Here is a 19,175-nt window from a genome sequence, read left to right as displayed (position 1 = left end):
CATTCCCTTTATTCTTCCACCATGAAGTTGTCACATTATGGATTTTAAGATTATGTATCCATAAAATTTCCATATAAAGAAGTACATATTATAAAACTTTGAGACAATATTCAAGTAGAAACAGCTTAAGTTGTAGAAATTTGCCTCACTGCAACCCTTTCTGATTCTCTATCATCTAACTGAAAGACAGCAGTTGCAAAAGTCATCACAATTGCTGTGGCCTTTTAATGTTGCCCATAGCCACAGTTCCGCAACTCCTCACAAATGACACACAAGAGCCAGATGAAAATGTATCGGTCTGTAATCTGTAGATGTATAAAAGTAGTCACTATCATAGTCATTCCAAGCTATCATGATCTTGAATAGAGTTTAAGGGTTTATGTCTTTTCAAAAGCAATAGTGTTTAGGTATTTAAGTAACTGTGTAAAGGCAATGTATATCAGCTACAAAAAATATCCAAAACATGTTATAACTTTAACACTTAAATTATCAGCTTGGGACATTCCATTCTAATTCCCAAATAAACAGATGTAAAGAGGAAAAAATAGTCAATTATTGGAAACAAATTATAAAATTAAAGAACCACCATAATGCAAACAAAATGCAGCATGTAATATAGTACATTAGGCCCAAGGTCTCATGCAGAGAAATATGGTTGAAATGGCTTTTCACATCTGTACAGTGTAATAGTATTATGAGAGCTATGTAGGAGTCACAAAATAAAGTTTTATCAAACACTAAAGACCTTTAATTTCTAACCTGCAGGTGTTACCTATTTGAAACTTCATTTAAAAATAAAGCAACTAATAATAAATTTATTTTTTATTGGTGTTCAATTTGCCAACATACAGAATAACACCCAGTGCTCATCCCATCAAGTGCCCCCCTCAGGGAAAAAATAAAATAAAATAAAAAAATAAAATAAATAAAATAAATAAAATAAAATAAAATAAAATAAAATAAAATAAAATAAATAAATAAATAAATTCTGGCTTTATAAAAATAAATAAATAAATAAAAATAAAGCTACAGGGAGCGCCTGAGTGGCTCAGATGGTTAAGCACCTGCCTTCAGAGCAGGGCATGATCTCCAGATCCTGGGATCAAGCCCCACATTGGACTTCCTGTTCAGCAGGGAGTCTGCTTCTCCTTCTCCCTCTCTTCTGCTTGTATTATACTGTCATTCTCTCAAATGAGTAAATAAAAAATCTTTTTAAAAAATCTTTTTAAAAAAAGAGTTAAAGCAGCTGTTTAAAAGAAAAGATACATGGAAGAGAACATTGTGTAGTTGTAATTTACCAAAGCAATGACACAGACTCCGAAAAAACTGAAATAACTATATAGTTCTCTAGGCTTCTTGTTCTGAATCACTGATTAATGATAAATATCTCTAAAAATGATGTTTACTAAAGGAAAAGAGACAATAAAAGTTAAATGGTCATATAATATCAGAAAAAGTATGAAAAACAGGTGTCAATGGAGTAACATTTCAAATCTGCTTTACCTTACTTAGCATGCGGCATTTGTTCAATACAATTTAGCTAGAGAGGTGTGTATCACCTATATGTGTGTATGAGTTATACACTGAATACATACATATGTCCTCTCTCACACAATTCTCTCTCTTGTGTACTCGTGCTTACTTTCATAAACACACACACACACACACACCCATAAAATTTTTCCCATTCTATTAAAGACAAAATAAAGGCAACGGAAGCTATATCTGTCCTGTAAGAAATAGTAAGACATTTTTATATAGTTTCCCCAACTAACTTAAAGTGTACCCCACTGAGATACTGGGTGGGAAAAACAGATTTATTCTAAATGAGTTCTAGATTGTTCATTTGACTTGATTTTCTGTTGAAAAGCAGACAAAATGTTTTCCTAACATGACTGTAAAAGGAGAATACTTCTACAAACAAAGGTAAGCAAGGTAGGGAAATGAATCAACTGAGAATTACTATTATTTCCTGGACTGTCATCAATTCTAGGAGACATCTTAGGAGACTTCCCTCAATACCAGCACACTCTGCCGAAAGAGATCACCTTACATTTCATTAAAAATAGTAAAGTCTTTATGTTTTGCTAATTTAAAATATCATTCTTTCTTTCAATCATGTAATCTGAATATTTTTTCCAAGCTGAAATACTAATTTGGGATTTGTAAAGCCACATTTGGTTATAAACATCCAACATACTTAAGATCCTTCATGAAAGTCCTTTTTACATCCATGAATCACATAAAAATAAACTTTAAGTGCACAGGTTAACAAACAGAGCTTGTATACTTTATACGCTTTTAAAGCAAAAGAGTCTCACAAAGAGAAATATATGGATTAAAAAAAAAACTTTTTCACTTCATTCTCTATGTAAGATTGAAAGTATTTCATTCAATGTCCACAAAAATCACTTAGCTTCTTTAGATAGTGTGAAAACAGGATGGCACAGAACCCGTTTTAATTAAAACTTACACTTTATCTCCCTTTCTGATATTTCCTACCCATTTCTTCTCCCTTCCCCTCTATTCCAGAACATGGAAGACTCCTAACTCTGGGAAACGAACGAGGGGTGGTGGAAGGGGAGGAGGGCGGGGAGTGGGGGTGACTGGGTGGCGGGCACTGAGGGGGGGCACTTGACGGGATGAGCACTGGGTGTTATTCTGTATGTTGGCAAATTGAACACCAATAAAAAAATAAATTTATTATTTAAAAAAACTTACACTTTATTATTTCTCTAGCAATGTACAAAAAATTAAATTTTGGAACATATTTATACTACCACCTATTTGTTGTGACTTCTAAGATGATGAAAGAGAAAAAAAATAAAACAATAAAATAGCTCTTTTTATGAAGTCTCAAAAAAACAAGAAAAATTTCCTGGTAAAATTACAATAAAAACACAAAACAATAAACCTTTCTTGTTGGGCAGCTACCTATTATGTTTAACAGGCTTAAAACAAAATGTGTCAAAGATCAAGAGTAAGTTATCTGATATGTCAAGTGCATAAGGTCAAAGGTACAATTTTATTAGGTCAGAGTTGGTATAAATAAAATCTTACATGTCAAAGAGGAAGGGTCACAGACAAGGTGTATATAACATAAAGACATCACAGATGACAAGTAATAACTTTAAGTAGAACAAGTATGTTTACTATAGATACCTCCACTGATTAAAAATGAAACTTCCATATGAGTAAATATAAAATTGCTTTACAATATCACATAACTCATATGTTATATTGCATGCTTGTCTTCAGGAAAAAAGGGCAATAATCAAGAATAACTACGTTGTGAAAACTTAAAGAAAATTTAATTCTTTTGAGCTGAAATAGTATACAAAATGAAAACATCAACCAAGTCTCAAGTCACAACAGCTAAATAAGAGGCTATGTATGCTATAATAGCTACAAAAGTTGGATAATAGACCACATTATTTTCTTCCAAATCACATGAACTAAATAATACTTTCCTTCTCAACTTTCTTTGTTGAAGTAAAACACACAAAATTTAGATTTAAATATACATAATAGCAATACTCCAGAAAATGTTTAAACAATTTGTTGTAAATTAAATAATATAGTTTTTTAATTAAGAGAACTTAATTAGAAATAATTTTTATGGGCAGCCCCAGTGGTTCAGTGGTTTAGCGCAGACTTCAGCCCAGGGCGTGATCCTGGAGACCCAGGATCGAGTCCCATGTCAGGCTCCCTGCATAGAGCCTTCTTCTCCCTCTGCCTGTGTCTCTGCCTCTCTCTCTTTCTCTCTCTCTCTCTGAATAAATAAATAAAATCTAAAAAAAATTAAGAAATAATTTTTATAAATGGAAGAATTTCATTTGTAATGGAATAATTAAATTCTAATTAATGAAAGCAATTTAAAAGTTTTTTTCAAAGTGGCATTCACATACACGTGACACTAGTCCTAAACAGCAAACTTAGATATGAATGGGGATAATTATATGAATGATTCAAGTAAAAAAAACAATATTATTCTGTCTTAAAATATCCATACAATTTAAGTAAAGGACAAAAATTATTTGAGGTAAACTAAATACATGATTAATAACGTGTTTTATTAATGGTACCTAAAGCTATTCTATACAACCTTTCAGTTCAACTCAGCTCAGTAAGTTTTTATTAAATATCTTACAAAATGTCAGGCATTATATCAAACAATAGATATACAGGAATTAAACATTAGGAGACTTCCAATTCCAGCCACAATGAACTGGCTTATCCTGGACTTATTTTCCAACTCAAAACGTTGCATAAAATATACAAAACGTCAATTTGAAGGCATTAAATAGCAGAGAGAGCCAGGACTTGAGAGCCCATGATCCCTGAAAGAAAGGAAGCACATGAGGTGAGCTCCACACTCACTCTAAATTTTTCTTTAAGGGCTTATGTTGATTTTTGGCTTGGTAGAACACTGTTAAGATGAAAATAGCATCCTCACTGAGCTGAATTAACAAGAGAACCTGGTTTAGAGCTGCCAAAGTGATTGGAACTTGAGAGGCAAAATCCTCAAAAAGAGGAAATCATAGGGAAGCAAGCCCAAATAACTATGTAATTTCCTTTCAAGCATTTGGTCATGTCCAGAAATTCAGGAAAAACAGTAGCTTCAGGGCTCCTACCTTGCTAGGATTTATTGATTTATTAAGAAGCAACCAAAGAACTACCTGTGCTTCCTGACAGCATTCAATCCAGACCAAAGCCTTCAAGTCCTTGAACTCTCTGCTCCCCAACCAATCACCTAGGACAAGCCCACACATCCTATAGTAAGTCCTTTCTAACACCTTATTGAGAATCTCCATATATTCCCATAGTATGCAATTTCCATTCTTCTAATAAATGAATAAAACCCAATTTTATTCAACTACAGATGTGTTCCTGATGGTCTTTGCCTGGAAAGCACTGACAAAAAGCTAAGAAAAAGAATCAACTATAGCTTCACATAAACATTAAACATCAATCTCATAGAGTTAGGGTTGATGAAAGAAGCCAGACACAAAAAGTACATACTGAGTGATACCATTTAAGTAAAGTTCCAGAACAAACAAGACTAACTGATGGCGCTATAGTGAGAGGCTAGTTACCTTTAAAAAAAAAAAAAAAAAGATTTTATTTATTTATTCATGAGAGACACACGGAAAGAGAGAGAGAGAGGCAGAGACACAGGCAGAGAGAGAAGCAGGCTCCATGCCAGGAGCCCGATGTGGGACTCGATCTCAAGTCTCCAGGATCACGTCCTGGGCCAAAGGCAGGTGCTAAACTGCTGAGCCACCCAGGGATCCCCGACTAGTTACCTTTTGGGAACATGTCTGGGACAGAGCAAGAGGGAGCCTTCTGGGGTACAAGAAATGATCTTTATCTTCATGTGAGTGAAACATGTAAAAATTAATTAAGCTATATACTTGAGATTATAAATAGAAATAACATATTCATAGATTAGCAATGTCATTCATGTCCAGATAATAGTCTAATGTAAAATATTTATAAAAATATTCATACAAATCTAAAATTGCATTGTCAACAATTATAAGATTAAATAATACATTTCCAAAAACTTCTAAATACTGTGCTCTATAAAGGTATCTATATATAGATGACATTTATATTGAACTATTTTCTAAGAAATGTAGAGCATCACTAAACAATTCTTTCTTATATTATTAAAATATCAAAATATGATGTTTTTTACATTAAAATATATGAGTAACAGTATTAAATTCTTATTTCTATGTTTCTTGTTAAAATGTATACTAAGGGGTGCCTGGGTAACTCAGTTGGTTAAGCATCTGCCTTTACCTCAGGTCATGATCTCAGGGTCCCCAGATCAAGCCCTGTATTGAGCTCCTTGCTCAGTAGGGAGCCTGCTTCACCCTCTGCCCCTCCCCCTGCTTGTACATGTTCTCTCTCTTAAATAAATAAATAAAATCTTTTAAAAATAAGTAAATAAATACTTATCAAGAATACCTTAAATATCTTTTCTATGCAAAGATTTTCGTGTATGTGTATACTCCAGACTCAATGAAAAATCAAGCCCAACAACTCAAATTATACTTAGAGAACTCAGAGTAACAAAAACTGATGTTTCCACACTGACTTCATGTTTTCTGACCAAAAGTATTTCTCAGAATTCCAGTCAGTAAAAAATAAAAAAGAACCTTATAGGGTTCTTGTTCTATCAAAAATTGCATGACCTCCTGTACTGATCATATTCTTGGTCATAGGCTCAGCTAGGACATTTTGAAGGAGCACAGTGCTTTTGTTTGAGGGGGAGTGACTCAAAGATGAGGCCATCATGGTTGGTTGATGTAGGAATATTTCATCTCAGAAAAAAAACAGTGTATTTCAAATGTACACAGTGAAGGTTCTATGTGTATAAATGAAGTATAACTTTCAATAAATAACAGTTGTGAATCAAAAAAAAAAAAAAAAAAAAAAAAAAATGTATACTAAAATGACACAAATGTAAACTAAAATGTATACTAAAATGACACATATTTTAATAGTTATTAAATGATATAGTTTTAAACAATCACACGAAAATGCAATTCTTTATGATAAAAAAGAGCATACTAGACAATCAACAAATATGTGTAAATGAATAAAAGTAAAGCTTACCACTTCTTCATCTGAAAGTTCACGCCCTTGGATGCTGCTATTCTCTCTCACAGCTTGCTGGTGTTTTTTTCCTTTAATATGACTAAAAAGATACACCTCTGAAGAGATCTAAAGGCATAAAATCAAAGCAATTATAATAAACATAATTATGTCTGATTGTAAATATTAAATAGTCTAAGCCAGCATACTACATGCAAATTGAGATCACTCAAGTCTTTTCATACTAGGCTTAAAAATAATTTCTTTAAGACATAAATCTGAGGGACGCCTGAGTGTCTCAGTGGTTGAGTGTCTGCCTTTGGCTCAGAGCATGGGATTGAGTCCCGCATCAGGGTCCCCTCAAAGAGCCTGCTTCTCCCTCTGCCTGTATCTCTGCCTCTCTCTGTGTTTCTCATGAGTAAATAAATAAAATATTTATAAATAAATAAACAAAACATAAACCTGAGAATCCTCTAGAAGATGCATAGTCAAAAAAAACCCATGCCTTCATAGCCAACCTTAACTGGGTATCATTTCTTCTACGTATCAAGATTCGAGTTTCAGCACTAAAAATGCTTTTTTTTTTTTTTTTTTTTTTTTGATCCCAGTACCCAAAAACATTGCTTGGGCTAACAATTAAGCAGGTATATATCCATTTCAGCAGCAACTGGTAGCATCAGCACTTTGCTATGCTACTCCTAAATGCCACTACTACTTTTATAGTACTTTGTATAAAAATCATAACAAAAATCCATAGTACTCAGCATATGCTTTAGTATGAATTTTAAAAGACTGTTAGAATATATTTCCATAGTATAATAAACTTTAGTAATAAATTCTAACATCACAATGCTAATAACAACAACCTACCAAGACATTGCAGAGAGAACACTGCTTCTTTCTTTCATAAGGGGTCAGTTTGGGGGCATAATCAGTATTTGCATGCCGCCCACTGCTTAACTCAGCAGCTTTTTCTTTTCTTTGTTCAATCTGTTCCATGTGCCTTCGAATGCTTTCATCATGCTGTGAAGGAAGTCAAAGCGTGAGAATATCAAAAACTATTCAAATTATATTGAGAACTTGAGAACACAGTATTTCCATTAAACTTTCTAAAATAAAAGAATGTTTTAATGCAGTGTTAACCTGAACACTAAGAACAAGAATTTACATAAAGCTCTTTAATATCTGCTGCATGCACAGTAATGTCTCTTAAAGTGTACTTTCTAGACCTAAACCATGGGATATTATTCAGTGTTTTGTGGAAAAGGTTCTATCATCAAATAATTTTGAAAAATACTAAATTAAATAGATTTTTAATATAGCACTCTTTGGAGCCTCTAGTAGTTTCTGCACTCTATGACTCAATAAACCTAGTTTATATACTAAGCCACATTTACACACTTATTTGACTACAATACACTTTTGAGAAGCACTTCGGGGAATACACTATGAGAAATGCTGACCCATATGTGAAGACCAAGCTTATCCTCATAGCAGACAAACCCTATCATGATACAGACCTCTACCTACACCAACTACACACCATACCATTTCTAGTTGTTCTACACTTCCAGTGACTTCCCCCAAAACAACAAAAGAAAAACAAGACTGAAAAAACACAATTCCAGACTTCTGATTTCATGTTTATACTTTTTCATGTGACTGGAAAATTCATCCCACCAACCTACCTATCATCCTATCCATTGAACTTATCTCTCTTCCAACTCAGGAGTTATTCTCTAAAATGCTTCCCTTGACTTTTAGAACCCTTCATGTTAGACTAAGGGTCCTCATCTGTACTTCCACAGCACTCCGAGTATACCTCTATCCATATGAAAAGTATCAGCATCTGAATCTCACACTAGGTTAACAGTTTCTTGAAACTCAGGATCATGCCTTACTCATCTCTGTACCCCATGCCTACCACAAAGCTCAATAAATTTTTGCTGCATTAAATTTAAATGAACGATAAAAGTTGTAAGACTATACAAACAATAAAATATGGTCTTCTATTTTATGGAATTTACTATCTCTGTGAGGACCCAATGTGGAAATAATTGTTACACAGTGTCAAATACACCGCTAGAAACTGCATTACTAATGCTAAAGATTTTCTAGAAAATAGCGGTTTATCATAATTTCCCAAGTTACAATTGCATAATTCACAAGCAATGAAAAGCAAGAAAAACTAATTATACTAATCATCTTGTAGCTAATTTGTAAATAATTAAAAGTATGATTATTAGAAGCTAAACAGTAATGCCTTCAAGTCACTGACAAATTGGTTATTAATAAAACAAGAAATGTTAAAATTCCTTTAATTACTCTCCAGACTGTTTTAGCTTATTAAAATAAATTTAGTTTTAGATAGCTGAGTTAGATGTGATCATAACCAAATCATGTAAGTTCTATTACCCAAATATTACAAATACAAATTAATTAAAATTTTTACACAATTCCATAAATAAAAAACTAATCTGGGATCCCTGGGTGGCGCAGCGGTTTGGCGCCTGCCTTTGGCCCAGGGCGCGATCCTGGAGACCCGGGATCGAATCCCACGTCGGGCTCCTGGTGCATGGAGCCTGCTTCTCCCTCTGCCTGTGTCTCTGCCTCTCTCTCTCTCTCTCTGTGACTATCATTAATAAAAAATAAAAAAAATATTAAAAAAAAAAAAAACTAATCTTATGCTCCATTGAAAGTTCTAGAATAATATCCTTACCTTGAGCTGAATCTTTTTCTGCAGCTCTTCCATTGCTTCTTGTTGAGCAGCTGTGAGTGCGGCCAATCTTTCTTCCCTATCTCTGTAAGAAGATAGTAAAAAATTATAAACTCAACAGCTTGGAGTAACAAATTTCATGAGATTAAAAAATATAATTGGGATACAAAGACTTATATATTCTAAAGAGTTAACATTTTTGTCAGGAGAAACCTGACAAGCACAATCTTAGCCAGGGGATAAAGATTACTAAAATTATTCTTTTCTGAGTGCCTAAGTCCCAAATATATGTTCAATAATGTTTAAGAAACAATACAAATTCTTAGTTGTAAAAATATATTTCTGGACCCAGATTAGGTATGGGTTGGAATACTACCTCTGGAGCTCTCACTTAAACATGGCATGTTGAAAACATATCTATATCTGTTGCCTTCCAAAAAGCCACAAAAAACACAAGAAATAAGTAGAAAAGGCATAAAATCACAAAGGCAAAAATAATAGCAAAGGAAATAATCACAAATTATGAAACATACAAAGAAATATGACCAGGCTTAGAAAAAAGCAGTCAACTGAAACTGTCTCTGAAGGAGGCCATATGCTGTATTTAGTAGACAAAGACTACAAAAACAGCTGTTACAAAGATGTTCAAAAAAATTAAAAGAAAGTATGCCAAACTAAAGAAAAATATGATGGCAATGATTCAACAAATAGAGAACCTCAACAGAGAAACAGAAAGTTAAAAAAAAAAGAAAACTTTCCAATAAAAGGAACCAAGAATACTTGAACAGATGGCTGATGCTAGAAGTTGAGTAGAGAAAACATAAGATGATTATGGAGGATCTTACAGTGCCAGAAGAGCAAGAAAGTGCTCAAAAAACAAAATAATGAAATATGTCGAAGGGACACAGGGGTCAAATGAAAGAGCTTCCAATATCCAAAGTTGGAACAATTTGAGTAATAAGATAAATAACATAATATTGGTTTATAACACAACGTATAAAATAAATATAAGTCCACATTGACAGTAAAAAAGGCATTTAATAAATAAGAAGGGGAGAAAAGACAAATGTCCTTTAGAGAAGAATTGCAAATAATTTACGTAGGAATTCTACTCTCAAGGAAGTAATTCCCCACCTTTCCAGCATTGGCTATTGTTTCTAAGGAGGACAGCATAGAGAAAATTTTAAAGAAACTATACAATGGAGAAACCTGACAAACAAACACAATCTTAGGGGATAAAGATTACTAAAATTAGTGATAAGTCTAATAGACAGCATGAATCTTTGACATGTTACAAATGGTAATTCATAGTCACCTCTGTGCTCTTCCTCCAAAAAAGCTATAACATCAATCTAACCAGGAGAAGAACACCAGACAAGTCTTACCTGAGGGACATTCTACAATACACTTGACCACTACTCAAAACCGTCAAGGTCATTAAAACCATGGAAAGTTTAAGAAAATGTGACAAATCAGAGATGCCTGCAGAGAAATGACAATTAAATATCTGAACAAATACAAATAATAACTAAATACTTCCCGAACGTGATTATATACAGAACTAAATAATCATGAAGAGAACCAACTACAAATCATAATCAAACAGGTTACAGACACACAGAAAATTCTGAGAGCAGGAAGGAAAAAAACAATTCACCTTATACAGAGGAAAAACAATATGATTAATGGCTAACTTTTACATCAGAAAAAAACAGAAGTAAAAAGATTCTAAGTACTGAAAACAAAAAAGAATAAAACCAAGAACTCTGTAACCAACAAAACCTCATTCAAAATGGAGGAAAATGTTAAATATACTTCAATAACAAAAACTTTAAAACCAAAAACAAAATGAAGGCAAGGTATTCCCAGATATGCAAATAGCATAATTCAATGACAGCAAAATTCCCGTACAAGAAATAGTGAAAAAAGCCCATCTAGCTAAAAAGCAATTATACCAAAAAGTAACCTGAATCCACAAAAAAAATGAAGTACACTAGAAATGGTAAATATGTTAATAAGTATAAAGGAACATAAAAATATATTTTCTCTTTTATTCCAATTTCTTTGAAAAATGTGGCACTACATAAGGAGATAATTATAACATTGCATTGTTGAGTTTATTACATATATAGATTAATACATGTGACAATAATAACATGAATAAAAGGCTATAAAGCTATAATGGAACAAAGTTGCTCTATAATTTAGTTTTAATCAAAAGTAGATTGTCCAAAGTCAAGATGAATATTGTAATAAAGAGAGCAACCACTAAGCAAAACAACTAAAATAATAGTTTTAAAAATCAAGAGAAAGGGGTGCCTGGGTGGCTCAGTTGGTTAAACATCCAACTCTTGATTTTGGCTTAGGTCATGACCTCAGGCTCCTGGGATCAAGCCCCAGGTCAGGCTCCCTACTCAGTGGACAATCTGCTTCTCTCCCTCTCTCTCCCTCCTTCTGCTTGTTCTCTCTCTCTCCTCAAATAAATAAACAAATCTTTTTAAAAAATCAAGCGAAAAATTTAAATGATGCACTAAAAAGTATTAACAAAAAAGGCAGCAGTAAGAGAGAACAAAAAAACTCTTGAGATGTCTAGAAAACAAGTATCAAAATAGAAGACATAAATGCAATCATCTCAATAATTATACTCCATAAGAATGGACTAAACACTTTAAAGGGCAGAAATTAGATTGAAAAGGAAACCTCAACTATATTTAATCTACAAAGGACACAGTTTAGATAAAAAGACGCAAAAGGGTGAAAGTAGAAGGGCAGAAAATGTCATATCATGTAAACAATAATCATGGTTATATTTAAAACAGAAAAAAAGTTGACTTTAAGGCAAGAAACATTTTTTTAAATGTCAAAGCAGAACATTTCATAATGATGAAAGAAAGGGTCAATAACCCAGGAAGATATTATATGCCCCTAACAGTGGGGCACCAAAAAGCAAAAAATTGTCAAAACTGAAAATATAAATAAACAATTCAACAATATTTGGAAATTTCAATAACCATCTATCAAAAATTAATAGAAAAAAACAGAAAATCAGCAAGTATACAGAAGTCTAGATAAAACCGTCAATTATCTGACATTTAAAGAACACTCCATCCAAGAACAGACTACAAATACTTTACAAGAGCATGTTGGACCTTTATCTAGGATAGTCTATACCCAAGGCCATAAAATGAGTTCCAATGAACTTAAAGGAAATAAAATTACACAAAGTATATTCTCTGACTACAAGAGATTCAATTAGAAATAACAGAAAAAAAGAAGAAATAACAGAAAACTGAGGATATTCCCAAGTTATTTGGACTCTGAGCAACATGATTCTAAATAACTCATGGACCAAAAAAGTCATAAAAAATATTAGAAAATATCTTTGAGTGAAATGAAAACACAATATATAAAAATTGATGGGATGAAGTTAAAGTTCTAAAAAAATTATAACCTTAAATATTTATTTATTTTTAAAGATTTTATTTATTTATTCATGACAGACATAGAGAGGCAGAGAGACAGGCAGAGGGAGAAGCAGGCTCCACGCAGGGAGCCCGACGCAGGACTCGATCCCGGGACTCCAGGATCACGCCCTGGGCCAAAGGCAGGCGCCAAACCACTGAGCCACCCAGGGATCCCCCCCTTAAATATTTATATTAGAAATGCAGAAATATCTAAAATATATCAACTGAAGTTTCAACCTCATAAAAGTAAGAAAGGCAGAGTTAATGAAATCCAAAGAAAAGAAATGATAAATATCTAAGTGGAAATTAATGAAATAGAAAACAGAAATAGAAAAACTCAATGAAACAAAAAGTTAGTTCTTTGGAAAAATCAACAATATGTATAAACCTTTAGCCAGACTAATAAAAAAAGTAGTAAGATGAGACACAAATCACCAAAAATAGGAATGAAAGACAGATAACAGTATAGCTCATACTGAAATTAAATCCTTATAAGAAACAATGAACAACTTTGTAAAAATAAATAACTTAGATGGAAAGGTCACATTCCTAGTAAGATACCAATTATGAAAGCTGACTGAATAAGAAACAGAAAAATCCCAATAGACCAATAACATGTTAAATGGAAGATGGTTATTAAGGAGAGTACTTGTGATGAGCACTGGGTATTACATGTAAGTGATGAATCACTAAATTCTACTCCTGAAATCAATATTACACTATTTATTAACTAATTAGAATTTAAATAAAAACTTGAAACATGAAAAAGGAGTTAGTAATTTAAAAATCTTCCCAAAAAGAAAAAGAAAAAATCAAAGCCCAGATGGCTTCACTTGTAAACTCAAACATTTAGCAAAAAAAATAATACTGATCCTACACAAATAGTTCCTATAAACAGTGTAGGAAAAACCAATTCCTATCATATTCTAGTACTGCCATGATATGAAAGCCAGACAAAGATATCACAAGAACATCAAACACCAATATATCTCATGTACATATCCTTTACAAGAATTTAGCAACATATAAAAATTATTATACACCATGACCAAGTAGGAATTAACCCAGGCATTAAAGGTTGGTTTAATGTTGAAAATGAATTAATATAACCTACCAAAAACAAAACAAAGCAAAAGCCTGCACGAATCTCCCAATGTATATACAAGATAAAAGCATTTATTTAACAAAGCTCAGCCCATTCAGGCTAAAAAGCACTTGACAAACTAGAAACAGAAGAGAACTTCTTCAATCTGATCATAGAGATTTATGAAAAACCTACAATTAACGTAATAGTGAAAGACTAAATATTTTGCTACTAAAAGCAAGAACAAAATAAGTACATACAATGGTGCAGCCTCTATTAAAATTATACCATAGCATGTAGCCAATGCAATAAGACAAGGGAAAGAAAACTAAAAACATCCATACTAGAAAGCAGGAAGCAAATTTATACTCGTAATTAACACTCATAATTTGTAGATAATGTGAATCTTTTACATAAAACATCCTATAGAGCAACAGCAATGACAAAAAAGAAAACTCTAACAAAACTAGTAAGAAAGTTCAACAAGGTCATAAAAAACAAGGTTGTAAGGTGAAATATATAAAAATTGTATTTCTATATACTACCAACAAATATTACCAAAAATTAAGAAAATAATTCTAATCACAATGACTTCAAAAAGAGTACTTAGGAATAAATTTAAGAAAAAAAAGTGCAAGACCTATAAACTAAAACAATAACTAAAAACTAAAACACTGTTGAGATAAATTAAAGGTGATACAGAGGTATCATATTCATGGATCATAATACACAATACTATAAAGATGGCAACCCTCTCCACAATGAGCTATAGATGCAAAGCAATTTCTACCAAAATCCCTGTAAGGGTGCCTGGATGGCTCAGTTAGTTGAGTGTCTGTTTTGGCTCAGGTCATGATATTTGGGTCCTGGGATGGAGCTCCATGTTGGGCTACCTACTCAGTGGGGAGTCTGCTTCTCCTACTTACTCTGCTTGCCACTCACGCTGCTTATACTCTCTCTCTCTCTCTAATAAACAACCTGTTAAAAAAATTGTTACAAGCTAACTTGTAGAAACTGGAAAACCTATTCTAAAAATTATATGTAAATACAATTTTGAAAAAGAACAACAAAGTTAGAGAACTTAAATACCATGATTACAAAACTTGTTATGAAGCTATAGTAATTAACAGTCTGGTACTACCATAAGGAAAAAAAAAAATATATATATATATATATAATGAATAGAACAGCATAGAGTCTAGAAATAAACCCTTATATCAATAATGACTAATTGATCCTGAACAGGTAGCAAGGCAATTAACGGGGAAAGGATAGTCTTTTCAACAAATGATAATGTGATAAATGGTATCTATATGCAAATAAATATAGATCTTTGTTTTATACCATACATAAGTTACCTTAAAAGGAAAAAATATATGAATAAACAGACAAAAAGCAGAATCAAAGCAAAATGGGTGAAGAGGACAGGGAGATGCAGGTTTCCAATTATGGAATGAATAAATCACTGGATAAAAGGCACAGTATAAGAAATATAGTCAATATGTTAATAGTGATATAACAGGACATATGGTAGCTACACTTGTGGTAAACATAGCATAATATATAAACTGGTGAAGTCACTAAGTTGTACACTTGAAACTAATGTAACATTGTGTGTCAACTATACTAACAATAAAAGTCGGTAAACTAAGGTCACCAAAAAACAAAAACAAAAACTAAAAACCCAAAAAGGAATTTTAGACCTAAATATAAGTGCCAAACTGAAACACTTCTTGAAAAAAGTGTAGGAAAAAACGCTTTGTGATTTTTTTTAAAGATTTTATTTATTTATTCATGAGAGACACAGAGAGAGAGCTTTATGATTTTGAGTTAAGCAAGACTTCTTAAATATGAAACCAAAAGCATTATGCACAAAACAAGTTTTATATATTGGATTTTACCAAAATTCAAAACTTTTGCACCTCAAATGACACTATTAAAAAAAGGAAAAAATAAGCCACAGATTATAAGTCATATACCTGAAATGCTTGACATCAGAATATGTAAGGAATTCTTACAACTCAATAGTAATAAAATGACTCGAAAAATGGGCAGAACACGTGAATAGATATTTCATCAAAGAAGATATGAGAATGGCTAATAACTACATGAAAAGACAATCAACATTTGTCATCAGAGAAATGCAAATTAAAATCACAACAAAATAGCACCTACAGTAACAAAAAAAGCATACATGTTTATTTTTTAAAGATTTTATTTATTTCTTCAGGAGAGACACAGAGAGAGAGGCAGAGACATAGGCAGAGGGAAAAGTAGGTTCCCTCTGGGGAGCCTGATGCAGGACTCAATCAATCCCAGGACCCTGGGATCATGACCTGAGCCAAAGGCAGACACTCAACCACTGAGCCACCCAGGGGCCCCAAGCATACATTTTTAAAGAAACTGTTCCACCAAGTGTAATCAAAGGTTTGAAGAAACTGAAACTCACTCACCACTGGTGGGTATGTAAAATGGTGTAACCACTTTGGAAAAACATTTTGTAGTTTCTTAAGAAATCAAACATACTTCTACCCTATAAACCAGCCATCCATTTTCTAGCTACTTATCCAAGAAAAGTGAAAGCATGTATCCACAAAAAGCACATGCAGAAATGTTCATAACAGATTATTTATAACAGCCAAAAAACTGGAATAAACCCAAACGTCTACCAATAGAAAAATGGATAATGATTTGTGAGATATATATACACCAATCAGCAATAAAAAGCAAGGTTTTTGCATAAATAAAAATATGAAGGAATCTCAAAATAGTAATGTTGAGTAAAAGAAAGTAAAAGACAAAAGATAAAGTAGATCAGTTGCTGTCTGGGGAAAAGAGTAGAGGGAAGGAAAGATGGGCTACCAAGCAGCATGAGAAAATCTTGGGAGATGACAGATATGTTCATTGCTATGATTGTGCTGATGGCTTCACAATGAGTACATATGTGAAAATTCATGAAACAGTACACTTTAATAAGTCTTTGTATGTGAGTTATATCACAATAAAGTTGTAAAAACAATTTTATAAACTGCCCATTCCAATTTAAGACAATAGTATCTGGAATATTCAAAATGCTAGTGAAAATGTAAATTGGTACAATTATATTGCTCGACAATTTGGCAGTGTCTACTAACACAACATTTGTAATATCCTAACGACCAGCAATTCCATTCCTAGGCAAAAACCCAACAACTAGGCTAGAGTGCAAGAAGTGTGGACAGCAATTATAGTTGAGAATGAAGGAGGGCTGGTAATTAGGAAGATACGTGGAGGGGTCCTGAGTGCTAGTAATGCTCTATATTTGACCAAGTTAGAGGTTATAAGAGCATGGTGATAATTCACCAAGCTGTAGATCTATTCATTTGTGTATTATTCTATTTATGTTTATAGTACATAAAAATGTTTATTGATTTAAAAAATATATGGTTATCTCACCCTCCCAATTAAAACTTTATTTATATAAACAAATTCCAATAATACATCAAAACTAAGTTGGGTTTATCCCAGCAACGTAAGCTTGATTAAATAGTATAAAATTAATTACCATATTAGCAGATGAGATTAAAATTTCTATGTAAGTAGAAAAAATATTTGATAAATTCAACACCATGATTTCTTTAAAAAGGTACAACCTTGGCTTCAGGGGTAGAATTTAATGATTACATACAACACCCAATGCTCATTACAAGTGCCCTCCTTTATACCCATCACCTATCCCAGCCCATGCCCCTCCACCTCCATCCATCAACCCTCAGTTTGTTCTCTATGGTTAAGAGTCTCTTATGGTTTGCTTCTCTGTTTTTTTCTTTTCCCTTCTCCTATGTTCATTTGTTTTGTTTCTTAAATTGCACATATGAGTAAAACCATATGGTATTTGTCTATCTCTGACTTACTTATTTCGCTTAGCATAATACACTTAGCATAATACACTTGAGCTCCATCAAATGTTGCAAATGGCCAAGAATTCATTCTTTTTGATGGCTGAGGAAAATTCCATTGTATATATATGTAACACATCTTTCTACTCCTGAAATACTATTAACCTATATGCTAACCTTTCTAGAATTTAAATACAAACTTAAGTAAATTAAATTAAAGTAAAAGTAAAAATGTATATCTAAGAATAAGACAGCTTCTCTGCTGTAATATAGGACATCTGTAAAAGACATAAAAGCTAATCAGGCTGAAATAAAAATGCTATAACTGAGACATAACTGCAAAACAGATTGGATATAATCAAAATGAGGATTGAAGAAGCAGAGGAGAGAATAGGTGATACAGAAGATAAAAAAATTATGGAAAATAATAAAGCTGAGAAGAGAAGGGAAAGAAAACTATTAGATCATAAAGGTAGACTTAGGGAACCCAGCAATTCCATAAAGTGAAATAATACTTGTATCATAGAGAGCAGGAAAGGGGGCAGAAGGTCTATTAGAACAAATCATAGCTGACAACTTCTCTAATCTGGGGAAAGAAACAAGTATTCAAGTCCAAGAGGGACGAAGAACTCCCTTCAAAATCAAAACAATAGGTCAACACCATGACACATCATAGTGAAACTTGCAAAATACAAAAATAGAGAATTCTGAAAGCAGCTCAAGAAAGAAGATTCTTAACATACAAAGGTAGACACTTAAGCTAGGAGCAGACCTGTCCACAGAAACCTGGCAGGACAGAAAGTAGTGGCATGAGCTATTCAGTAAGCTAAATGGGAAAAATATGCAGCTAAGAATACTTTACCCAGAAAGGCTATCATTCAGAATATAAGGAGAGATACGGAGTTTTCAAGATAAACAAAAATTAAAAGTTTGTGAACACTAACTATGCAGGAAACATTAAAGGGGACCCTGTGAGTGGGAAACAAAAGACCAAAAATATATAAGAGTAAAAAGGAACAGAGATAATCTACAGGAACATGGAATTCAGAAGTAATACAATGGCACTAAATTCCTATAGTTCAATATTACTCTGAATGCAAATGGACTAAATGTTCCAATCAAAAGACACGGTATCAGAATGGATTAAAAACCAAGACCCACTGATATGCTTCTTACAAGAGATTTATTTGAGACCCAAAGACACCTCCATATGAAAGTGAGGGGACATCAAAAGAAAGCTAGAGAAGACATTTTTATATCAGACAACTAGACTTCAAACAAAGACTGTAATAAGAAATGAAGAAGGACGCTATATCATAATAAAGGAATCTATCCAAGAAGATGTAAGAATTATAAATATTTATGTCCCTAACTTGGGAGCACCCAAATATATAAGCCAATTAACAAAAACTTAAACTCACTGTTAA

At 32.8% G+C, this 19,175-nt stretch overlaps 1 protein-coding gene across 8 annotated transcripts in view; it reads right to left on the bottom strand.

Moving 5' to 3' along the window:
- Positions 1–19,175, bottom strand: part of SCAPER (S-phase cyclin A associated protein in the ER) — a 421,844-nt gene that overhangs the window by 264,593 nt on the left and 138,076 nt on the right. For all 8 annotated transcript variants that reach the window (XM_077882048.1, XM_077882050.1, XM_077882046.1 and 5 more), the window contains 3 exons: positions 9,326–9,407; positions 7,477–7,629; positions 6,628–6,735 (listed from right to left, as the gene is read on the bottom strand). In XM_077882048.1, the coding sequence (XP_077738174.1) occupies positions 6,628–6,735; positions 7,477–7,629; positions 9,326–9,407 (343 nt within the window). The remainder of the gene's footprint in view (positions 1–6,627; positions 6,736–7,476; positions 7,630–9,325; positions 9,408–19,175) is intronic.

The sequence above is a fragment of the Canis aureus genome, chromosome 32 (genome assembly GCF_053574225.1).
Source record: "Canis aureus isolate CA01 chromosome 32, VMU_Caureus_v.1.0, whole genome shotgun sequence".
Lineage (NCBI taxonomy): Eukaryota > Metazoa > Chordata > Mammalia > Carnivora > Canidae > Canis > Canis aureus.
Note: the sequence above shows the minus strand (reverse complement) of the source record. Positions and strands in the feature narration are given on the sequence as shown.